This window comes from Xenopus laevis, chromosome 4S (assembly GCF_017654675.1).
Source record: "Xenopus laevis strain J_2021 chromosome 4S, Xenopus_laevis_v10.1, whole genome shotgun sequence".
In the NCBI taxonomy this organism is placed as follows: Eukaryota; Metazoa; Chordata; class Amphibia; order Anura; family Pipidae; genus Xenopus; species Xenopus laevis.
The window spans coordinates 128697512-128718022 of record NC_054378.1 but is presented as its reverse complement, the minus strand read 5'-3'; the positions used below and the strand labels follow the sequence as shown (position 1 = coordinate 128718022).

The 20511-nt window shown below is 43.3% G+C and overlaps 1 protein-coding gene across 2 annotated transcripts in view; it reads right to left on the bottom strand.

Moving 5' to 3' along the window:
- Positions 1 to 20511, bottom strand: part of arhgef3.2.S (Rho guanine nucleotide exchange factor 3 S homeolog) — a 178483-nt gene that overhangs the window by 77220 nt on the left and 80752 nt on the right. For both annotated transcript variants that reach the window (XM_041561862.1, XM_041561861.1), the window contains one exon: positions 12332 to 12400. In XM_041561862.1, coding sequence (XP_041417796.1) covers positions 12332 to 12400 — 69 coding nt within the window. The remainder of the gene's footprint in view (positions 1 to 12331; positions 12401 to 20511) is intronic.

Here is a 20511-nt window from a genome sequence, read left to right as displayed (position 1 = left end):
TTCCCTGTATAACTCAGCCTGCAGCCTTGTGCCTTTATATGGTCACAGAACCCCTCAGTGACTTCTAATATCCTTATCATTTACAGTAGGGGATACATTATTCTATATTAATGAAGTGCAGGAGATTCACTTGGCACAAGTAACACAGCTCAAAGCTTAGGGGCCCATTCATTAAGTTCGAGTGAAGGAATAGAAGAAAAAATACTTAAATTTCGAAGTGTTTTTTTGGCTACTTCGACCATCGACTACGACTTCGACTTCAAATCGAACGATACGAACTCTAAAAATCGTTCGACTATTCGACCATTCGATAGTCGAAGTACTGTCTCTTTAAGAAAAAACTTCGACCCCCTAGTTCACCACCTAAAAACTACCGAAGTCAATGTTAGCCTATGGGGAAGGTCCCCATAGGCTTGGCTATCTTTTTTTGGTCGAAAGATAATGCTTTGATCGATGTTCAAATCGAACGATACGAACTCTAAAAATCGTTCGACTATTCGACCATTCGATAGTCGAAGTACTGTCTCTTTAAGAAAAAACTTCGACCCCCTAGTTCACCACCTAAAAACTACCGAAGTCAATGTTAGCCTATGGGGAAGGTCCCCATAGGCTTGGCTATCTTTTTTTGGTCGAAAGATAATGCTTTGATCGATGGATTAAAATCCTTCGAATCGGTCGTTTCGAAGTATTTAATCGTTCGATCGAACGATTATTCCTTCGATCATTCGATCTAACTATTTGCGCAAAATCCTTCGACTTTGATATTCGAAAGTCGAAGGATTTTAATTCCTCAGTCGAATATCGAGGGTTAATTAACCCTCGATATTCGACCCTAGTGTTGTTTTGGCTAATTCCAGCAGGTCATGTACAAGCCCCTATGTTCACAAATTAACCCTTATGTCTGAGCAGTAGAAGTACGACACAGAGTGTAGGGGGGCAACTTCTACCCCCACTCAACCATAAGCCAAACTGGTGTTTCACCTAAATGATGCCATTGAGCCCAGGAATTGTGCCATCACTGCTCATTTTATATTCAGCGGAGGCACAACTTCCCCTTTGTTGTTCCAGCACTGGCCGGGACTCTCACTTTAACTCCATCGTGATTTCTTCCCTTATCGCTGATAACATTATATAAGGACTATCAGGGGGTTGGTTATCTGGAGTTCCCGCAGTACCGGCTGCAACAAAGGACAAACTAAAACATACTAAGGTCACTTACTCCATTGTTGCCGGAGGAAGACTCTGCTCTATCTGCCTTTACTTCCTATGAACACAATTTCTCTTCCAGCCCCTCAGCCCTTATCTTCGTGCAAGGAAACAATTCCGTCTGCTCCTTGTGTTAATGATTCTTTTCATTTCATTAAGTCCCCCGGGTATGTCCTTGTTATCTGCCCCAGCCGCAAGTTCTTCCACACTGAGTACCTGGGGTCCAACAGGGGGAGAGAATGGGGCTGCACTTACCTTCAAACACTTGTTTCAGGGAGTTCACCAGAAATAAAGACTTTTTCCAATTACTTTCTATTTTCTATCTGTGACCGTTTATTATCATAATATATTATTATATTGAAGTGTAAAGTGTCATTTTTCACCTTCTAAAGCAGCTCTGGGAGGGGGGGGTCGCCGACCCTGTAAACTGTTCTAAATTGATACATTTAGTTGATCCATTTCTTATCTTTGTCCCTGCTGAGCAAAATCTCTGGGTTTCATTACAGGCAGCTGTTAGACTTGATACAATAGTTGCTAATTCATAATTATGAGATTTAAAGTCATAATTCACCATAATCTTTTTTGCTGGCCCCAGTGCTCTTCCGTAGAAAACAATTGAACTGAAAAAAGTGTTTGGAAGGTGAACAACCCCTCTAAGTGAGAATTTTTTATGGGCTTTAGTTACCCTTTAGGGTAGGGGCACACAATGCTATTTGTGGGAGATAATTCGGCCAGCAACAAATCGCCTCTTCTTCGGGCGACTAATCTCCCCGCAATGCCTGGCACTTGGAGCGCTTAGTTTCCGAAGTCAGCCGAAATTTCTTTGTGAGGCAACTTTGGACAACTTAGTCTCACGAAGAAGAGTCGATTTGTCGCCCGGCAACTAATCTCCCCGAATCTCCACGTGTGTCTCTGCCCTTAAGTAAAAGTGGTTCAGTGATTTAGTGAGATTTTTGCACTGGAACAACATCAATATCCCCATTAGACAAGTGTCATTGCTGTTACGGCTTTGGGCCTTGAACGTGAGCCAACAGGGAATATTCCACTTGGGCCCGAGCAAGACGAGGCTTAGCCATCTCACGGGTCAGTAGTCAGGGACCACTAGATATCACTGGACAACACAGTAAAATTATTTTTCAGGCACCAAAAATGTCTAGAGGTTGAACTGTTTTACCAATATTTATTAAAATTGTATATGAGTTCGGGCCTCATGGGGCCCCCCAGCAGCCGCAGGGTCTGCTTTCTCTGTAGTTACACCCCAGAACAGGACGGGGAACAGCAGCACCGACTCCTTAGCAACAGCATTCTAGTGTGAGCAGAGTAATGTGTAATGGGAAAATGTAAAGGGGAACTATTTAAAAATGAATATTGCTAGAAATACAGTACCGTACTGTAGCCCAAAGGTTCAGCAGCCTTATAATAGTTGCCCCCAGCAGCTCCCCATCTTGGATCCTGTTAGGCATTGTGTGTCAGTGGCACTGCACATGCTCAGTGGGCTCTGGGCTGCTGGGGAGAAGCTAAGCTTAGGGGTCGTGGGAAATCATCACAGCATTAGCACAAAGCGAGGTCACCTCTATCATTGAAGTTGATGCTACTGTGCCAGCCAGTTGGGGGGCAGGACAAAGAGCGGAGGATGTTGGGGAGTCCCAACCAGGAATGTGCAGTCTCATAGATTTGTCATGTTTTCCTCCCCTCTGGAACGCGGGGATATTAATACATACAATGGAATGTGACCCCATATGCACAGGCGCTATAAATACTTTTCCTGGTTTTGTTCTGGGTTTTACTTCCCACCTCCCCAAAGTTCTAAGCCAAATAAATCCCCCTGCCCCCCAGTTATTTCCACTTCCCCCAGTTATTTATACTGCCCCCCAGTTATTTACACTACTCCCCTCACTACAATCCAACTGGAATTTTATGGAAAATGAAGCAAATTGGTACAGCTAAATTATCCTATTGTCTTCATTTATATGTGTTTTTTATTTCAATTTAGCTTTTTGTTAAGCAGCCCTCCAGTTTGGATTTTTGCTCTAGACCCTAGGACATTGGAATCTGGTTTCTAGGGTTCAAATTTCCCTAGCAACCAAGCAGTGGTGTTATACTGTTTTCCCAATATTGATCATTAACACAATTATAGTTACAGTTATAGCTGGATGTCCCCAAACAACTCTTACACCAACCAGGCTCCAAAACAGCCAACACATCTAATAGTTCATGCACCTCAGCTATTGCCCCAACTAACATCACTGCCAGTGAGCAATGACCCCAAATTAGAATTCAATACCAACCAGCATTCCACCAATAATCACTGCCAACTATCACTCCTCCAACCAATAAGCAGCACTCAGTAATCACTGGCAGCTTGAGTTCCTCCAACCAACAATCACTGGCAACTAAAGTTTCTATACACCGGCAGATGTCACCAAATGAGCAGATCTCTCCCTGATTTGCCCACATTGAGCTGGTCGATATCGGGCTGATCCGATTGTGGCCGGATGGAGAATGCAGGCAATACTGTGGTTAGATTGTGGGACTGCATCAATGAACAGATGCGGCCGCCATCTGACGGGATTTTTTACACTGCCCGATCGCATCTAGACGACTTTCAGCCAGATATCGATCGGGGATGCCGGTCGGATGGCCCCATACATGGGCTGACGGCAGCTTTAATTGGCCCATGTATGGGGGCCTTAAATATCCGCCAACCAATAATCCCTGCCAATCAGCACTCAGTAATCACTGACAGCTACAACTCCTCCAACCAACAATCCCTCAACCAATCATCTCTACCAACGAGCACTCAATAATCACTGCTGACTAGAGCTCCTCCAACCAGCAATCACTGCCAACTAACAGCCCCCCAACAAGTAATCACAGTCAACCAGCATCTCCCCAATAATCAATGGTGGTTAGCAGCAACAGCAATCCCCCCAACCAATAATCACTGCCAACCAACAAACCCCAAACCAGTAATAACTACAAACCAGTAATTGCTGTCAACTAGCCACCCCCAACCAGTAACCACTTACAGACTGAAATCCCCCTTAGGGCTCTCAAGGTGGCCATAGACTCAAAGATCTGCTCGTTTGGCGACATCGCTAAACGAGCGGATCTTTCCCCGATATGCCACTAACGGCATGGCTATATCGGGGGTAATTCGAACGTTTGGCCGTATGGCCAAACGATCGAATTACGATGCGCCAAGGGGCTCCGACGGGTCGGTCGGGTAAAAATCAAACCTTCCCGATCGATATCGTGGCCAGATATCGATCGGGAAGACCCGTTGGAAGCCCCCATACACGGGCAGATAAGCTGTCAAATTGGTCCAAACGACCGATATCGGAAGCTTTATCTGCCCGTGTATGGCCACCATTACTCACGAGCGGTTTTGTAGCTGCACTTCCCTGTGTTCCGTTTTTCTGCGTTCAGCCGCAGTCGAGCGCAGGAATAGACACATTACATTTTTTCCAAAGGGGCTGTACTCACACAGGCGCATGTAGGCGCCGAACGCAGGAAAAATGCAGCATGTTGCGTCTCAACCTGCGTTCGACGCCTACACGCGAGTAGAGCCCCTTTGGAAAAAATGTAATGCGTCTATTCCTGCGCTCCCTTGTGGCTGAACGCAGAAAAATGTAATGTAGGGAAGCGCAGCCACAACCGCTCGTCAGTAAAAGCCCTTAAAGCAGTGATCACTAACAATTACCTCCAAACAGCAACTACTGCTAATCAACCGTCCCTCCAATCAGTGATCACTACCAGCTAAAAATTCCTCCAACCAGTTCTCAAAGTCAGACAGAAATCAGCAACAACGAGTAATTGTTACTCAGAACTAAAAGGGGCCTAAAACAAACCAGGGGGAGCGGCAAAAGGCAAAACGGATCCTGGACTCAAAGATTTTGAAAACCTCATTTGGGTGGAGCTGGGGGTCCAACACTTCAACAATTCTCCCCAATAAATTGGCTCGTTATCAATAAGTGATAAGAAAAGAGATGAAACCCAAGTGATATTTGTCTTTATTCTGCCGTTTCATCTGCTAATTACACAATAGTGTCAGATTAATGTCAGAGCAGATCCATCAGCCAATGTCAGGGAATTAATAGCAGGAAAAGCTCAACTTCCTCCCAAGCCCAAATCCTTCACGTTACAACCGGCTCTTATTCCCTTTTTCCCAGAACCAGTCACATCTCATCTCCACTGGCTGAGACTAGGGATGTAGCGAACGGCGGAAAAAATGTTCGCGAACATATTCGCGAACTTGCGTCAAAAATGCGAACGGTTCGCGAACGTCGCGAACCCCATAGACTTCAATGGGAAGGCGAATTTTAAAAGCTAGAAAAGACATTTCTGGCCAGAAAAATGATTTTAAAGTTGTTTAAAGGGTGCAACGACCTGGACAGTGGCATGCCAGAGGGGGATCAAGGGCAAAAATGTTTCTGAAAAATACATTGTTGACACAGCGCTGCGTTTTGTGCTGTAAAGGGCAGAAATCACACTACGTCACTCAGGTGATGTTTCTGGACACGGAATGTGAAAAAGCTCACACAGCTAGGTGGCACTTGGTTAAAGACTGGGCAAACAATGCCTGCAAGGGCAACGTATACAGAAGTGGATACGGAATATATTATTGCTGCTGTAAAAACATCACTCAGGTGATGTTTACGGACACGGAATTATTATTGTTATTTAGACAGAATGTGAAAAAGCTCACACAGCTAGGCGGCAGTTGTTTGAAGAACACACTGGGCAAACAATGCCTGCAAGGTCAACGTATACACTACAGCAGTGGATACGGAATATATTATTGCTGCTTGGAAAACGTCACTCAGGTGGTGTTTCTGGAGACGGTATTATTATTGATATTTAGACAGAATGTGAACAAGCTCACACAGCTAGCTGGCAGTTGTTTGAAAATGAAGAACACACTGGGCAAACAAATTGAAACAATGCCTGCAAGGTCAACGTATACACTACAGCAGTGGATACGGAATATATTATTGCTGCTTGGAAAACGTCACTCAGGTGGTGTTTCTGGAGACGGTATTATTATTGATATTTAGACAGAATGTGAACAAGCTCACACAGCTAGGTGGCAGTTGTTTGAAGAACACACTGGGCAAACAATGCCTGCAAGTGCACTACTATTGGTGCACTACTATGAAGAACAGCAAACAGCACTGGACACGTTAAAGAACAGTAAGATAAGTAAAATAAAAAAATATATATATGTATATTAAAAAAAAAAATTACTCTGGTTGGTGCTGAACTACTAGGAGCAGCACACCAGTCCCACTCCCCAACACAGCTAGACTAATAGCACTGGGCTCTTATAGTAGCAAAGTAAAAAAACAAAAAAGAAAATAAAAGCAGTCCTTACAAGGACTATTGGGTTACAGGCAGCAGTCAGCAGATGAGATCAGAAGCAGTGCCCACAGCAGCTACATACAGAACACTGCAGTAGAAGGTAGATTACTAGTCAGCAAAGCTACCTAACCTAAACTCACTGTCCCTCAAATCCCTGCAGAGTTCTGTCCCTACAATACAGAGCAGTATCAAGTAGATTATTAGCCAGCAAAGTTACTATCAACTGTCCCTCAAATCACTAACCAGCTCTCTCCCTACACTAGCTCTTCCAAGCACACACAGGCAGAATGAAAAAACGCTGCAGGGCTTCAGTTTATATATGGAAGGGGAGTGGTCCAGGGGGTGTAGGGGTGGTCCAGGAGGGAGAGCTTCCTGATTGGCTGCCATGTATCTGCTGGTCTGGGGTGAGAGCTCAAAAATAAGTGCCAGCTAAGGCGAACCCAAATTGGCGAACGTCGCGCGACGTTCGCGAACATTCGGCGGACGCGAACAGTCGATGTTCGCGCGAATTAGTTCGCGGGCCAACAGTCCGCGACATCCCTAGCTGAGACTGAACCGCACAACAAACAGCACCGGAGATACAACAAACAGTCGCACAGCTTTTCTCTTTCACTGTTCCCTCCATCACTCGGATCAGTGTCGGACTGGCCCACTGGATACCAGGAAAACTCCCGGTGGGCCCAGGTGTCAGTGGCCTCTTGCTTCTATTTGGCCTATTTCAGGGTCATTCCCTATTATTAGTCTTCATAATGGAAGAATAGATAATAGTTTGGAAAGTGGCCCATGGTGTAAGGTTTTCTGGTGGCCCCTGACATCCCAGTCCGACACTGCTCGGAATAAATAAATCCTCATTCCATATAATGCTGCAAATTGCCTGGAGAGGTGATCCAGGGGCATCGTTACCATGACGCCGGGTGAGAATCTGGCCTCCAGCATCAGCACCCCAACAGTTACCGGGGGAGGGGGGGGATAAACAATCCTGGTAACTTTAAAGGCCAAAACTGAATTTCAGCTCTTCCAATGCAGAGAGTGTAATTAAACTGTAAGCAATATTAGTGCAGCCCCCCCCCCCTGATCTGCTCAGAAGCTCTGGAGAGTAAGTACAGGAGGTAAGTAGAAGCTTCTTTGTTTCCACTGGATGTGGTATTTCTCCCATCAATTTTTATAACCTTTGTGGTCAGTTCCTGTACCTCGTCCTTGGTACTGGCAATCAATTGAAAGTATAGTTGGTGGAACAGACCAAGGTAGACGCAGACAAAGGGCATTTTTGCTCAAAAAATCTAGTGTCAATAAGATGATTTTTTGCAGCAAAGGTCTGCGTCTACCTTGACCTGTTCCACCAACTATACTTACAGGAGGTAAGTACAAGGGGCAGCATCAGAAAAAACTCGTCACATAGTAAGACCTGATACTAAGACCTGATAGTAAGATCTGATAGTAAGACCTGATAGTAAAACCTGATAGTAAGATCTGATAGTAAGACCTTATAGTAAAACCTGAATGTAAGACCTGATAGTAACACCTGATAGTAACACCTGATAGTAAGATCTGATAGTAAGACCTTATAGTAAAACCTGAAAGTAAGACCTGATAGTAAGACCTGATAGTAAGACCTGATAGTAAGATCTGATAGTAAAACCTGATAGTAAGGCCTGATAGTAAGACCTGATAGCAAGACCTGATAGTTTATATCACCCACAGACATCAGCAAAGTTTGTAACACAATAGCCTGCGACTAAATGCCCTTGTTACTTTCTCACCAGCCACCAGCAAATATCAAATCTTCTTATTATCTGTCAGCCCTGCACTGTCAGTTCCCCCTCTCTCTCTCTCTCTGCAGCCTACTCTTCTCCTGCTTCTGTCCCACTCCCCCCAACCTTCTCTCCAGTGCTCACCTGTACCAGTCCTACCTCCACCAACATACCCATTACTCATCTAAGCTGCATTCCTGCTACATTCTCTAATACACATTAACTCTTACTTACCAAGCCTAATTATTTGCGGATAAGAATCCCTGTACTATGTAACTCTGCCATAATATTGAGGTGACACGTAAATCCTTATCATTTACAGTAGAGGGTACATTATCCCTTACAATACATGAGTGATACTCAGAGTTCCCTGTATAACTCAGCCTGCAGCCCTGTGCCTTTATATGGTCACATAACAACCCCTCAGTGACTTCTAATATCCTTATAATTTACAGCAGGGGGTACATTATCCCTTATAATACATGAGCGATACTCAGAGTTCCCTGTATAACTCAGCCTGCAGCCTTGTGCCTTTATATGGTCACAGAACAACCTCTCAGTGACTTCTAATATCCTTATCATTTACAGTAGGGGGGTACATTATCCCTTATAATACATGAGTGATACTCAGAGTTCCCTGTATAACTCAGCCTGCAGCCTTGTGCCTTTATATGGTCACAGAACAACCCCTCAGTGACTTCTAATATCCTTATCATTTACAGTAGGGGGTACATTATCCCTTATAATACATGAGTGATACTCAGAGTTCCCTGTATAACTCAGCCTGCAGCCTTGTGCCTTTATATGGTCACAGAACAACCCCTCAGTGACTTCTAATATCCTTATCATTTACAGTAGGGGGTACATAATCCCTTATAATACACGAGTGATACTCAGAGTTCCCTGTATAACTCAGCCTGCAGCCTTGTGTCTTTATATGGTCACAGAACAACCCCTCAGTGACTTCTAATATCCTTATCATTTACAGTAGGGGGTACATAATCCCTTATAATACACGAGTGATACTCAGAGTTCCCTGTATAGCTATGACAAGATATATTGAATATTAACAGCCATTTCATTTGCAAAGTGTAAAAACACTTTATCTTCACACTTGGGCGACAACTTCCATTTCATGCTGGGGCCCCTGCTAGACACACACAGGATTGCACTTGCACTGATTTCCTATTAACTTTGCACTAATGACTCAGCGCTGACCTCACTTGTAGTTAATGGACTGATTTGACTCACTGCCCTGAGCCCACCAGGGTTCTGTAGATAAAAGACCAAGTTAAATGCCAGGGCTGTAAATATACTGGACTCCTACACATTAAAGTCTGGTTCCTGGAAGACATCACATGGGCCTTTTAAACCTTTTATGTGCAGGACACCTGCCCCTTTAGCCTGGGAACACACACAATGGGTTAAACCTCCTCTGGTCTGGGGGAGTTTATTGACTATTTTCATAATTATGGACTGACAGTTTCCTTTGTTCCCCATGTAACCATATATTTCTATTAATCTGGGTATTGATTTGTCTGCACTGCTGGTTCTGACTCCTGTAGCAGAATTTAACTGATTAAATAACCTGGAGAGGAGAACTGGCTTCTGCTACATAGTTTCAGGAGTCAGAACAAACAACACATATGGACAGTCACAACTTTCAAACCAGTGAAGGTTTATAGTCCAGGGCTGGTGGGTTCAACAGGGTCCTGACCCCAGACAGGCCTCATTTATCCTCATCTTTAGAGAGGAAAGTGCAGAATAGTGAATCTGCCTCCCACGCTTGTCACTTACACTTCTGTTTCTGCACTGATTCCCCCGGGGCAATTACGCCTGTATGTCAGGTCCATTCAGCAGGGGCCCCAGGCTGGAGAATGCAGAAGAACATTTTGTGAAGAGCTGGTTTGGGCCCTGGGGTTCTTTATGTGCCAATCTTGTTGTTATGTGCGTCACTTATCCAAACACAAATATCCAACTTGCTCACCTTACAATTCTCCCTTTTCCCAAGGGGCCGCTCTGTTCCATAAATAGGAAAAACCCCTGTCCTTAAAGGGATACTGTCATGTGAAAAAAAAGTTTTTTTCAAAACGCATCAGTTAATAGTGCTGCTCCAGCAGAATTCTGCACTGAAATCCATTTCTCAAAAGAGCAAACAGATGTTTTTATATTCAATTTTGAAATCTGACATGGGGCTAGACATTTTGTCAATTTCCCAGCTGCCCCCAGTCATGTGACTTGTGCTCTGATAAACTTCAGTCACTCTTTACTGCTGTACTGCAAGTTGGAGTGATATCACCCCTCCCTTTCCCCCCCAGCAGCCTAACAACAGAACAATGGGAAGGTAACCAGATAACAGCTCCCTAACACAAGATAAAAGCTGCCTGGTAGATCTAAGAACAACACTCAATAGTAAAAACTCATGTCCCACTGAGACACATTCAGTTACATTGAGAAGGAAAAACAGCAGCCTGCCAGAAAGCATTTCTCTCCTAAAGTGCAGGCACAAGTCACATGACTTGGGGCAGCTGGGAAATTGACAAAATGTCTAGCCCCATGTCAGATTTCAAAATTGAATATAAAAAAATCTGTTTGCTCTTTTGAGAAATGGATTTCAGTGCAGAATTCTGCTGGAGTAGCACTATTAACTGATGTGTTTTGAAAAAAAAATGTTTTCCAATGACAGGATACCTTTAAAGGAGAAGGAAAGCTGCCATAGCAGTTTATTACCAATAGATCAGCCACAATAGTGCAAGCTATAACACTATATTTATTCTGCAGAATGCTTTACCATACCTGAGTAACCAGCTCTAGAAGCTCTCTCTGTTTGTTTAGGATAGCAGCTGCCATATTAGCTTGGTGTGACATCACTTCCTGCTGGAGTCTCTCTCTGCTCACTCATAGCTCTGGGCTCAGATTACAGCGGGGATGGGGGAGAGGAGCAAACTGAGCATGCTCAAGCCCAAGCCCTGGAGGTTTAAGCTGAAAACAGTAAGTCTGATACAGAAGCCCATGAGTACACAATAGAAGGAAAGAAATGTGGTGTTTCTTTTGACAGAGGACTCAGAGCAGCATTACTTTGAGGGTTTACTGGTGTATTTATATAGACCTTTCTCATAAATCTTAAGTAATTTTAGCTTTTCCTTCTACTTTAACATTTGGATGATACAAAGTGGTCGTCAGTCGCCAGGAGCCAGAGTAATGAGTCGGACGCAGGGGCTGCCATATTGATTTGCTTCATAACTTATTGTTTTCTGGGGTAGAAAGCTCCATGAATAAGGGGATCATTTACTGGGTACTGAGCAGGGTGCAATGTGCTTTGTTAGTTGTACTGCTTTATCTCAGGGCACATGAAAGAGGCACAAGGTACACTTATACCAGCAGGATAAGTTCCAGAAAGTTCCAAATTACAGAAAGGCCGTCTCCCATAGACTCCATTTTATCCAAATAATCCACATTTTTTAAAATGATTTCCTTTTTCTCTGTAATAATAAAACAGTCGCTTGTACTTGATCCCAACTAAGATATAATTAATCCTTATTGGAAGTAAAACCAGCTTATTGGGTTTATTTAACGTTTACATGATTTTCTAATAGACTCAAGGTATGAAGATCCAAGTTACGGAAGATCAATTATCCGGAAAACCCCAGGTACCGAGCATTCTGGATAACAGGTCCCATACCTGTATACAAACTATATGTCCCATTGGCTGGCAGCTAATATAATGAGTTATACATTCAGGGTCCACCAATCAGGATGCTGCATGCGTTGTTCCTGCCAATTCATTCATAACATTGTTCCTCATACTGCGCTTCTCTTTATATAGGTGTCACCATTATTTTATTCTTCATTTACCCGTGAGACTTACCCTTTATACCCAATAACGAGAAGCTTAAACCTCTAGATACACAGATATATATATATATAGATACAGTATTTATTCACTGCTGTGTAACTGAGCGATCGCATGCAATAAATCCAGACAGAGGAATATTATAGAAATAATGACTCACGTCACTGGCGTCCAGGCTGCACACGCTGAGAACTTCATCTTGCTCATTGCAACTCTGCTTTCTTTTCCTCTGCAACAGACACAAATAGATCCACTTACTGACAATGTAATTATGAAAACAGCAACATTGTAGCTGCTACACACAAACTGCATTTCCAGGGCTTTTTCATTTATTTCTAAATATAATGACTACATATAAAGGCACAAGGCTGCAGGCTCTATACAGGGAACTCTGAGTATCACTCATGTATTATAAGGGATAATGTACCCCCTACTGTAAATGATAAGGATATTAGAAGTCACTGAGGGGTTGTTCTGTGACCATATAAAGGCACAAGGCTGCAGGCTGAGTTATACAGGGAACTCTGAGTATCACTCATGTATTATAAGGGATAATGTACCCCCTACTGTAAATGATAAGGATATTAGAAGTCACTGAGGGGTTGTTCTGTGACCATATAAAGGCACAAGGCTGCAGGCTGAGTTATACAGGGAACTCTGAGTATCACTCATGTATTATAAGGGATAATGTACCCCCTACTGTAAATGATAAGGATATTAGAAGTCACTGAGGGGCTGTTCTGTGACCATATAAAGGCACAAGGCTGCAGGCTGAGTTATACAGGGAACTCTGAGTATCACTCATGTATTATAAGGGATAATGTACCCCCTACTGTAAATGATAAGGATATTAGAAGTCACTGAGGGGTTGTTCTGTGACCATATAAAGACACAAGGCTGCAGGCTGAGTTATACAGGGAACTCTGAGTATCACTCATGTATTATAAGGGATAATGTACCCCCTAATGTAAATGATAAGGATATTAGAAGTCACTGAGGGGTTGTTCTGTGACCATATAAAGGCACAAGGCTGCAGGCTGAGTTATACAGGGAACTCTGAGTATCACTCATGTATTATAAGGGATAATGTACCCCCTACTGTAAATGATAAGGATATTAGAAGTCACTGAGGGGCTGTTCTGTGACCATATAAAGGCACAAGGCTGCAGGCTGAGTTATACAGGGAACTCTGAGTATCACTCATGTATTATAAGGGATAATGTACCCCCTACTGTAAATGATAAGGATATTAGAAGTCACTGAGGGGTTGTTCTGTGACCATATAAAGACACAAGGCTGCAGGCTGAGTTATACAGGGAACTCTGAGTATCACTCATGTATTATAAGGGATAATGTACCCCCTAATGTAAATGATAAGGATATTAGAAGTCACTGAGGGGTTGTTCTGTGACCATATAAAGGCACAAGGCTGCAGGCTGAGTTATACAGGGAACTCTGAGTATCACTCATGTATTATAAGGGATAATGTACCCCCTACTGTAAATGATAAGGATATTAGAAGTCACTGAGGGGTTGTTCTGTGACCATATAAAGGCACAAGGCTGCAGGCTGAGTTATACAGGGAACTCTGAGTATCACTCATGTATTATAAGGGATAATGTACCCCCTACTGTAAATGATAAGGATATTAGAAGTCACTGAGGGGCTGTTCTGTGACCATATAAAGGCACAAGGCTGCAGGCTGAGTTATACAGGGAACTCTGAGTATCACTCATGTATTATAAGGGATAATGTACCCCCTACTGTAAATGATAAGGATATTAGAAGTCACTGAGGGGTTGTTCTGTGACCATATAAAGACACAAGGCTGCAGGCTGAGTTATACAGGGAACTCTGAGTATCAGTCATGTATTATAAGGGATAATGTACCCCCTAATGTAAATGATAAGGATATTAGAAGTCACTGAGGGGTTGTTCTGTGACCATATAAAGGCACAAGGCTGCAGGCTGAGTTATACAGGGAACTCTGAGTATCACTCATGTATTATAAGGGATAATGTACCCCCTAATGTAAATGATAAGGATATTAGAAGACACTGAGGGGTTGTTCTGTGACCATATAAAGGAACAAGGCTGCAGGCTGAGTTATACAGGGAACTCTGAGTATCACTCATGTATTATAAGGGATAATGTACCCCCTACTGTAAATGTAAATGAAGACATGAGCCAGAGGTTGATGGGGGTGAGTGGGGGCAGGGAAGGAAGAATGTGGGAGTGGGGGTGATGGCTGAAGACAGAGCATATTCTATGGGGGGCAATGTGTGCCCCAGTATCCCATAGCAACCCATTTACTGGGCACCTGTGCGACACATCTGAGCAGCTGCCATTGGTCGTCTTGGTCGTCAGGGAGATTTCTAAGATTATTAAAGACAGGAAGTCAATTAAACATATAAATGACGGTTAGATTATTAAGTTATAATACACAAAAGCCGTGAATATCCTGTAAATTATATCCTTATAAACGGTGAGTTCTGATGTCATCAGTTATAAACGGTGAGTTCTGATGTCATTTCTGTCACATGACTCACTGAAACTTATGAATTATAATAAATAAAGTAACCCCTGTTGCAAATATGAGGATATTAGAAGTTACCTCGGAGTTCCATGACCTGTATAAAAACACTCGGCCTTCTGCCTCGTGTTCATGGTCATGAAACTCCTTTGTAACTTATAATATCCTTATATTTTACAAGAGGGGACACTTTATTCACTATATAATACACAAAGGCCATGAATATCCTGTAAATTATATCCTTATAAATGGAGCTTAGTGATGTCATTTCTATCCCATGACTCACTGAAACGTGTGTATTATCATAAATAAAGTATTTCTTGTTGGAAACCATGAGGATATTAGAAGTCACCTTGGAGTTCGGCCTCATACTTTTATATGGTCATGGAACTCCTCGGGGACTTATAATATCCTTATATTTTACAAGAGGGGGTACTTTATTCACTATACAACATACACCAACCGCATGTAACCTACATCCACGTCCTTGTAAATGGTGCTTAGTGATGTCATCTGTTATAATTGGCCGTGGGTGATGTCACTTGTGTCACATGACTGGGCGGGGCTTATTTAGTGGAGCAAATAATAATTAAAATAAATAATAAGGATTAGATATTATTAGACGCTCCATAAAACTCTCTGTTACATGAGAGCGAGGAGCCGGCAGCTGAGAACACGCGACTGACACGGTTCTGTCCAGACTCGCTCTCACCCCTTCAGTTTGTTCCAACAAGGGCCCCGGGGCCCCGCAGAGCAGCACAATCTCACTGTACCTTTATGTCTGTACTGGGAATCCCAGCATAGTTAGCGTGCCAGCGTCCGACCAGATGTTGCTCCTTGACGTAACCCCCATATTTTATTATTATCATTATGTGCCCACGGGCAAGGCCTTTATTAACTGAGACGGGGACAGACAACGATACTTGAAAAAGCATGAAAAACTTATTTAATTAACGTTTATGCTGGAGATGCAACGGCTTTGCAGTTGGTCTTTGTTTATTATTATTGATTCATTTTTATCTGCCTCTTGGTTCTATTTCTATCCAAAGTGTTGTTGAATAAACATGTTCTGAGTTGTAGTTTAACCAGAGCTGGAGGGTTGGATTTGGGCCCAAGTGTCTCCTGTTACCTGAAACGCCCAATAAAAAGGATTCCCCTGAAGGCACCTGCTCTATGACTAACAGGCCAGGAATGAGGTGTCTCTGCGGGTGGGCTGAGGGTGGAGGGGACGGATCTTATGGGTCAGCACTTACACGGCAGCTACAAGGGAGTCGGGTGCGGGTGATTGAGTTTATCTTTTGCAACCCTTGGACTGTCTGAGTTAAAAGGGGTTGTGCACCTTTAAATTAACTATTAGTATGACATAGATGGTGATATTTTGAGACAAATTGCAATTGGTTTTCATTTTTTATTATTTGTGGTTTTTCAAATTATTTAGCTTTTTATTCAGCAGCTCTCCAGTTTGTAATTTCAGCTATTTTGTTGCTAGGGTCAAAATAATCCTAGCAACCATGCACTGATATGAATAAGAGACTGGAATATGAATAGGAGAGGCCTGAATAGAAAGACGAGGAATAAAAAGTAGCAATAACAATACATTTGTAGCCTTACAGAGCATTTGTTTTTAGAAGGGGTCAGTGACCCCTATTTTAAAGCTGGAAAGAGTCAGAAGAAGAAGAAGAAGGCAAATAATTAAAAAAAATTTAGAAAATAAATAGTGAAGACCATCTGGCCAGTCTATAACATCCTAAACGATAACTTAAAGATGTATCACCCCTTAAAGAGGAAATGTGCCAATGAAAGCAGAGTTTACAATCTGAAATCCCCAAACTACAACTCCCACCACCCTCTATTATTAAATCAGTGTTAAAGGCATGCTAGGGGTTGTAGACCAGGAAACAGAATAGAAACACTTTTTTCACATAAACATACCAGGTACAAGGGACTGGCCTATTGAGTAAAGCAAAAGTAAAACTCATGGACAAACTTTTGTATACTTCTCTGCATTTTTACCCTTTGCAAACCTCATGTAAAGTATTTACATCTAAAAACAACGTCAACGGAAACGACCAGAGCGGCTTAGGAAGCACCGCGACTACTAGAATTGCATAGGAGACATATAGGGTTATGTAATAAAAGGTTGCTATTGGTTACTGCTCCTGGGCAAACTTTGTACCTTATATTACATTTAGGGGATAAGCTTTTAATGCACCGATAAACACTTTCATAAACATGCCCATTAAACACACAGCAGCACCTTCTCTCCCTTCTAAACAATGGTGCGCTGTGGGCTCTGTGTGCGCCAGATGCAGCAGGAAAATTTGCAGCATCTGTGCACAGAGCCACCTGCTGGTTAAAGAGAGAAATGCAGCTGAAATGCTGACTGCTCGACTTCTGCACCCTGACTTGCTGTTTCTTAGGGATCTTACACACGGGCGGTTTTCCGGTTCAGCCGCAGGGGAGCGCAGGAGTAGACGCAGTCAATTATTGTGAAGGAGGCTGTACTCACACAGACGCATGTAAGTGCCGAACGCAGGTGGGACGCAGCATGTTGCATTTCACCTGCGTTTGAGTACAGGCCCCTTCACAATAATTGAGTGTGTCTATTCCTTCGCTCCCTTGCGGCTGAACGGAAGTAAGCGCAACGCAGGGAACACAGGAAAAATCACCCATGTGTAAGAGTCCTTAAGGGCAAAGAAATAAATTGATTGGGCAAAACAACCGCTGCAGTCAGCTGCACACAGACACAGAGACTACAATGTAAATCAGTTAAATATTGGCGTCATTTCATGAGACTTTGGGCTAAATCCAGTTTTTTGTGGTCAGACCTGGCGATATTTCCCATTCTTTATTAATTACCCACAGATCAAGGAATCCAGATCCAACAGGGGAGCTGTTTTGAGTAACAGACTCCATTCCTGCCAACATCTGAAAAATGTAAAGAGGGACAAAATAATCAGGAAAAAATCTGACCACGCCCATTTTATGGACACACCCCCTAATTTCCATGTCCATGTTACCAAATTTGGCAGGTTATGAAAGTCTGAAAAAAATTTCTTGAAGTTTTAGGTCCATGTTTTAAGTGTTAAGGGCTCTTACAGATGAGCGTTTTTACCTGCGCTCCCCTGCGTTCCGTTTTTCTGCGTTCAGCCGCAGGGGAGCGCAGGAATAGACGCATTACATTTTTTCCAATGGGGCTGTACTCACACAGGCTCGTGTAGGCGCTGAACACAGGTTGAGATGCAACATGCTGCATTTTTCCTGCGTGTGAGTACAGCCCCATTGGAAAAAATGTAATGCGTCTATTCCTGCGCTCCCCTGCGGCTGAACGCAGAAAAACGGAATGCAGGGGAGCGCAGGTAAAAACGCTCATCTGTAAGAGCCCTAAAACAGTTTTGCTAATGAAGCTGAAATTGCCCTTTAAGCTGTGAGTCAGAGTTTCCCCAAGAGACCTGCTTATCTTGTCTAGTTACAATTGTATCTTGGCTTATCTTAAATTGTTACAAATGTATCGAAGGGCAGCTGCTTCGTGTTCTGGGCCAAAAACCCTCTTATTTTAATTAAGTTTCGGAAACTTTGTATCTTTTTTCTGGCTGTTCAGCGCAGGAGATCAAAGAGAAACTCGGGACATTTCAGTAACAATCCGGGACTGTGGGCTGAGCTGTCAATATCGGGACTGTCCTGCAGAAAACAGCCTCCCATCATTTGTGTTGTACATGTTGGGGCGGTGGAAGTAGGTGACTGGGCTTGATGCATGTGGAAAACAAAACCAAAAATCACAAGTTTGTGCTGATTTATAGGGACCCCCCAATTTCTAAATAAAAACACACCAGGCCAATGAATACTCCTATCCTTTCAATATTAAAAAGTGAGACACTTTGATTTGCCCCAAGTATACTCATTAGCATCCAGCCCCCAATCTGCCCCAAATTTGCGCCCCACTATCTGTGATATGGTACGTTCCCTCCCCTCCCCATATTATGTGTATGGGGCAGCCTGGCATAATACAGTGGGGCACCAGAAACTTCAGACTTGCAGCCCTCCTCCCATAATCTAATCTGGAGCAACCTGAAGTCCTTCCATTGTACTGCAACTCCCAGATCCCTGATACTGACATTCAACTCCCATGATCCTCTTAATGTGGAATCTCAGGCGTCCTGGGGAATAGGGTTGGCTTAATGGAGAACTAAAGCCTAATATGGAATGTGGCTAAAAATGTCCTATTTTCTATAGTGAACTTATTGCACGAGGCTAAAGTTTGAGCTTGTCAATAGCAGCAATGATCCAGGACTTCAAACTTGTCACAGGGGGTCACCATCTTGGAAAGTGTCTGTGACACTCACATGCTCAGTGGGCTCTGATTGGCTGTTGAGAAGCTAAGCTTAGGGCTCGTCACTAATTATCCAGCAGAAAATGAGCTTCCCTGGCTGTAATATAAGCTGATGCTACAGGTTTGCTGATTATTCAATTCTGATGCTAATTGCACTGGTTTCTGTGCTGCCATGTAGTAATTATGTGTATTAATTACTAATCAGCCTTATATTGTGACATTTCTATTCTATGTGTACTGTATATTGTGAGTGGCTCCCTAAGCTCAGTAAGTGACAGCAGCACAGAGCATGTGAATCAGTGAATCAGCAGAAAAGAAGATGGGGAGCTACTGGGGCATCTTTGGAGACACAGATCTTTACTGCTAAAGGGCTGTGGTTGCCTTGGGCTGGTACAGAAGCACAAAATATCATGTATAACATTTCTACCTACTTCTTTAGTTAAGTTTTAGTTCTCCTTTAAGGTTGGGGCAAAATAGCATTTGTTTCCCAGAATCCTGCCCCATCGCTGTATCGCAGCCCAACAGCCCCTTGTCAATGAGCAGCAGATGCAGAATGCAGGCCCGGATTTGTGGAAAGGCCCGGGCCTAGGGCGGCAGGATTTTAGGGGGGTGGCATGCTGCCCAACCACACCCACATTGGTCCAGATGATGAAAATTTGCATGAAAAAAAGGGGAGGGGACAGGGGCGACAAACGGCAGTGGGCCTAGGGGCGGCCACTATGTAAATCTGGCCCTGTATGGCATTTCCCAAATGAGGGTTCATGCAGGAACAGCAGTAGAAACATGTTATGAGGCCGACACGACAAGTTTAAGACTATGGGTAATGCCCTCTGGTCCCAGGGGGACACACGCAGGTGAGAAGCAGCTTGTCCAATGATCCAGAAGCTTTACAGGTAAGTCTTTATACTGGGGTCAGGCTCACCTGCCACTCACAGCACCTGACAAATGGTTTGGGAAATCAAAGGCAAAGTACCAGAAATAGTTATAAAATATTGGAAGAGGGCTCCGCAAACCATACAGAACGCCCGGAGCTGACGCCAGTAAAACCTACTCCGACCCAGCTAAATGTACTGTCTAATCTCCTGCTAACACCTCCGTTGAAGCCAAGTAATAAACGACATAACTATGTAGCCAGTGTCGGACTGGGATGCCGGGGGCCCACTAGAAAACCTTAGGCTGAGGGGCCCACTTTCTAAATTATTATATTATTATTGTACCTCCTCTCCTCACTCAACGTCTTTATTCTCCTAGTCTCTTTTCTCTACATATTTTACTCTATTCTTCCATAATTTAGCCTCTTTGTTCCCAAGAAATAGGGAATGACCATGAAATAGGCCAAATTGTTAGAAGCAAGAGCCACTGACCCCTGGGATTTTCCATTTTTCAGTTTTTGAATGGAGCTCCTCCGTTTGTTTTGGGGACCTTTCTGATCACCCTCAAAAGTTTAGTGGACCCCACAATGTAGCGGAAGTCAATA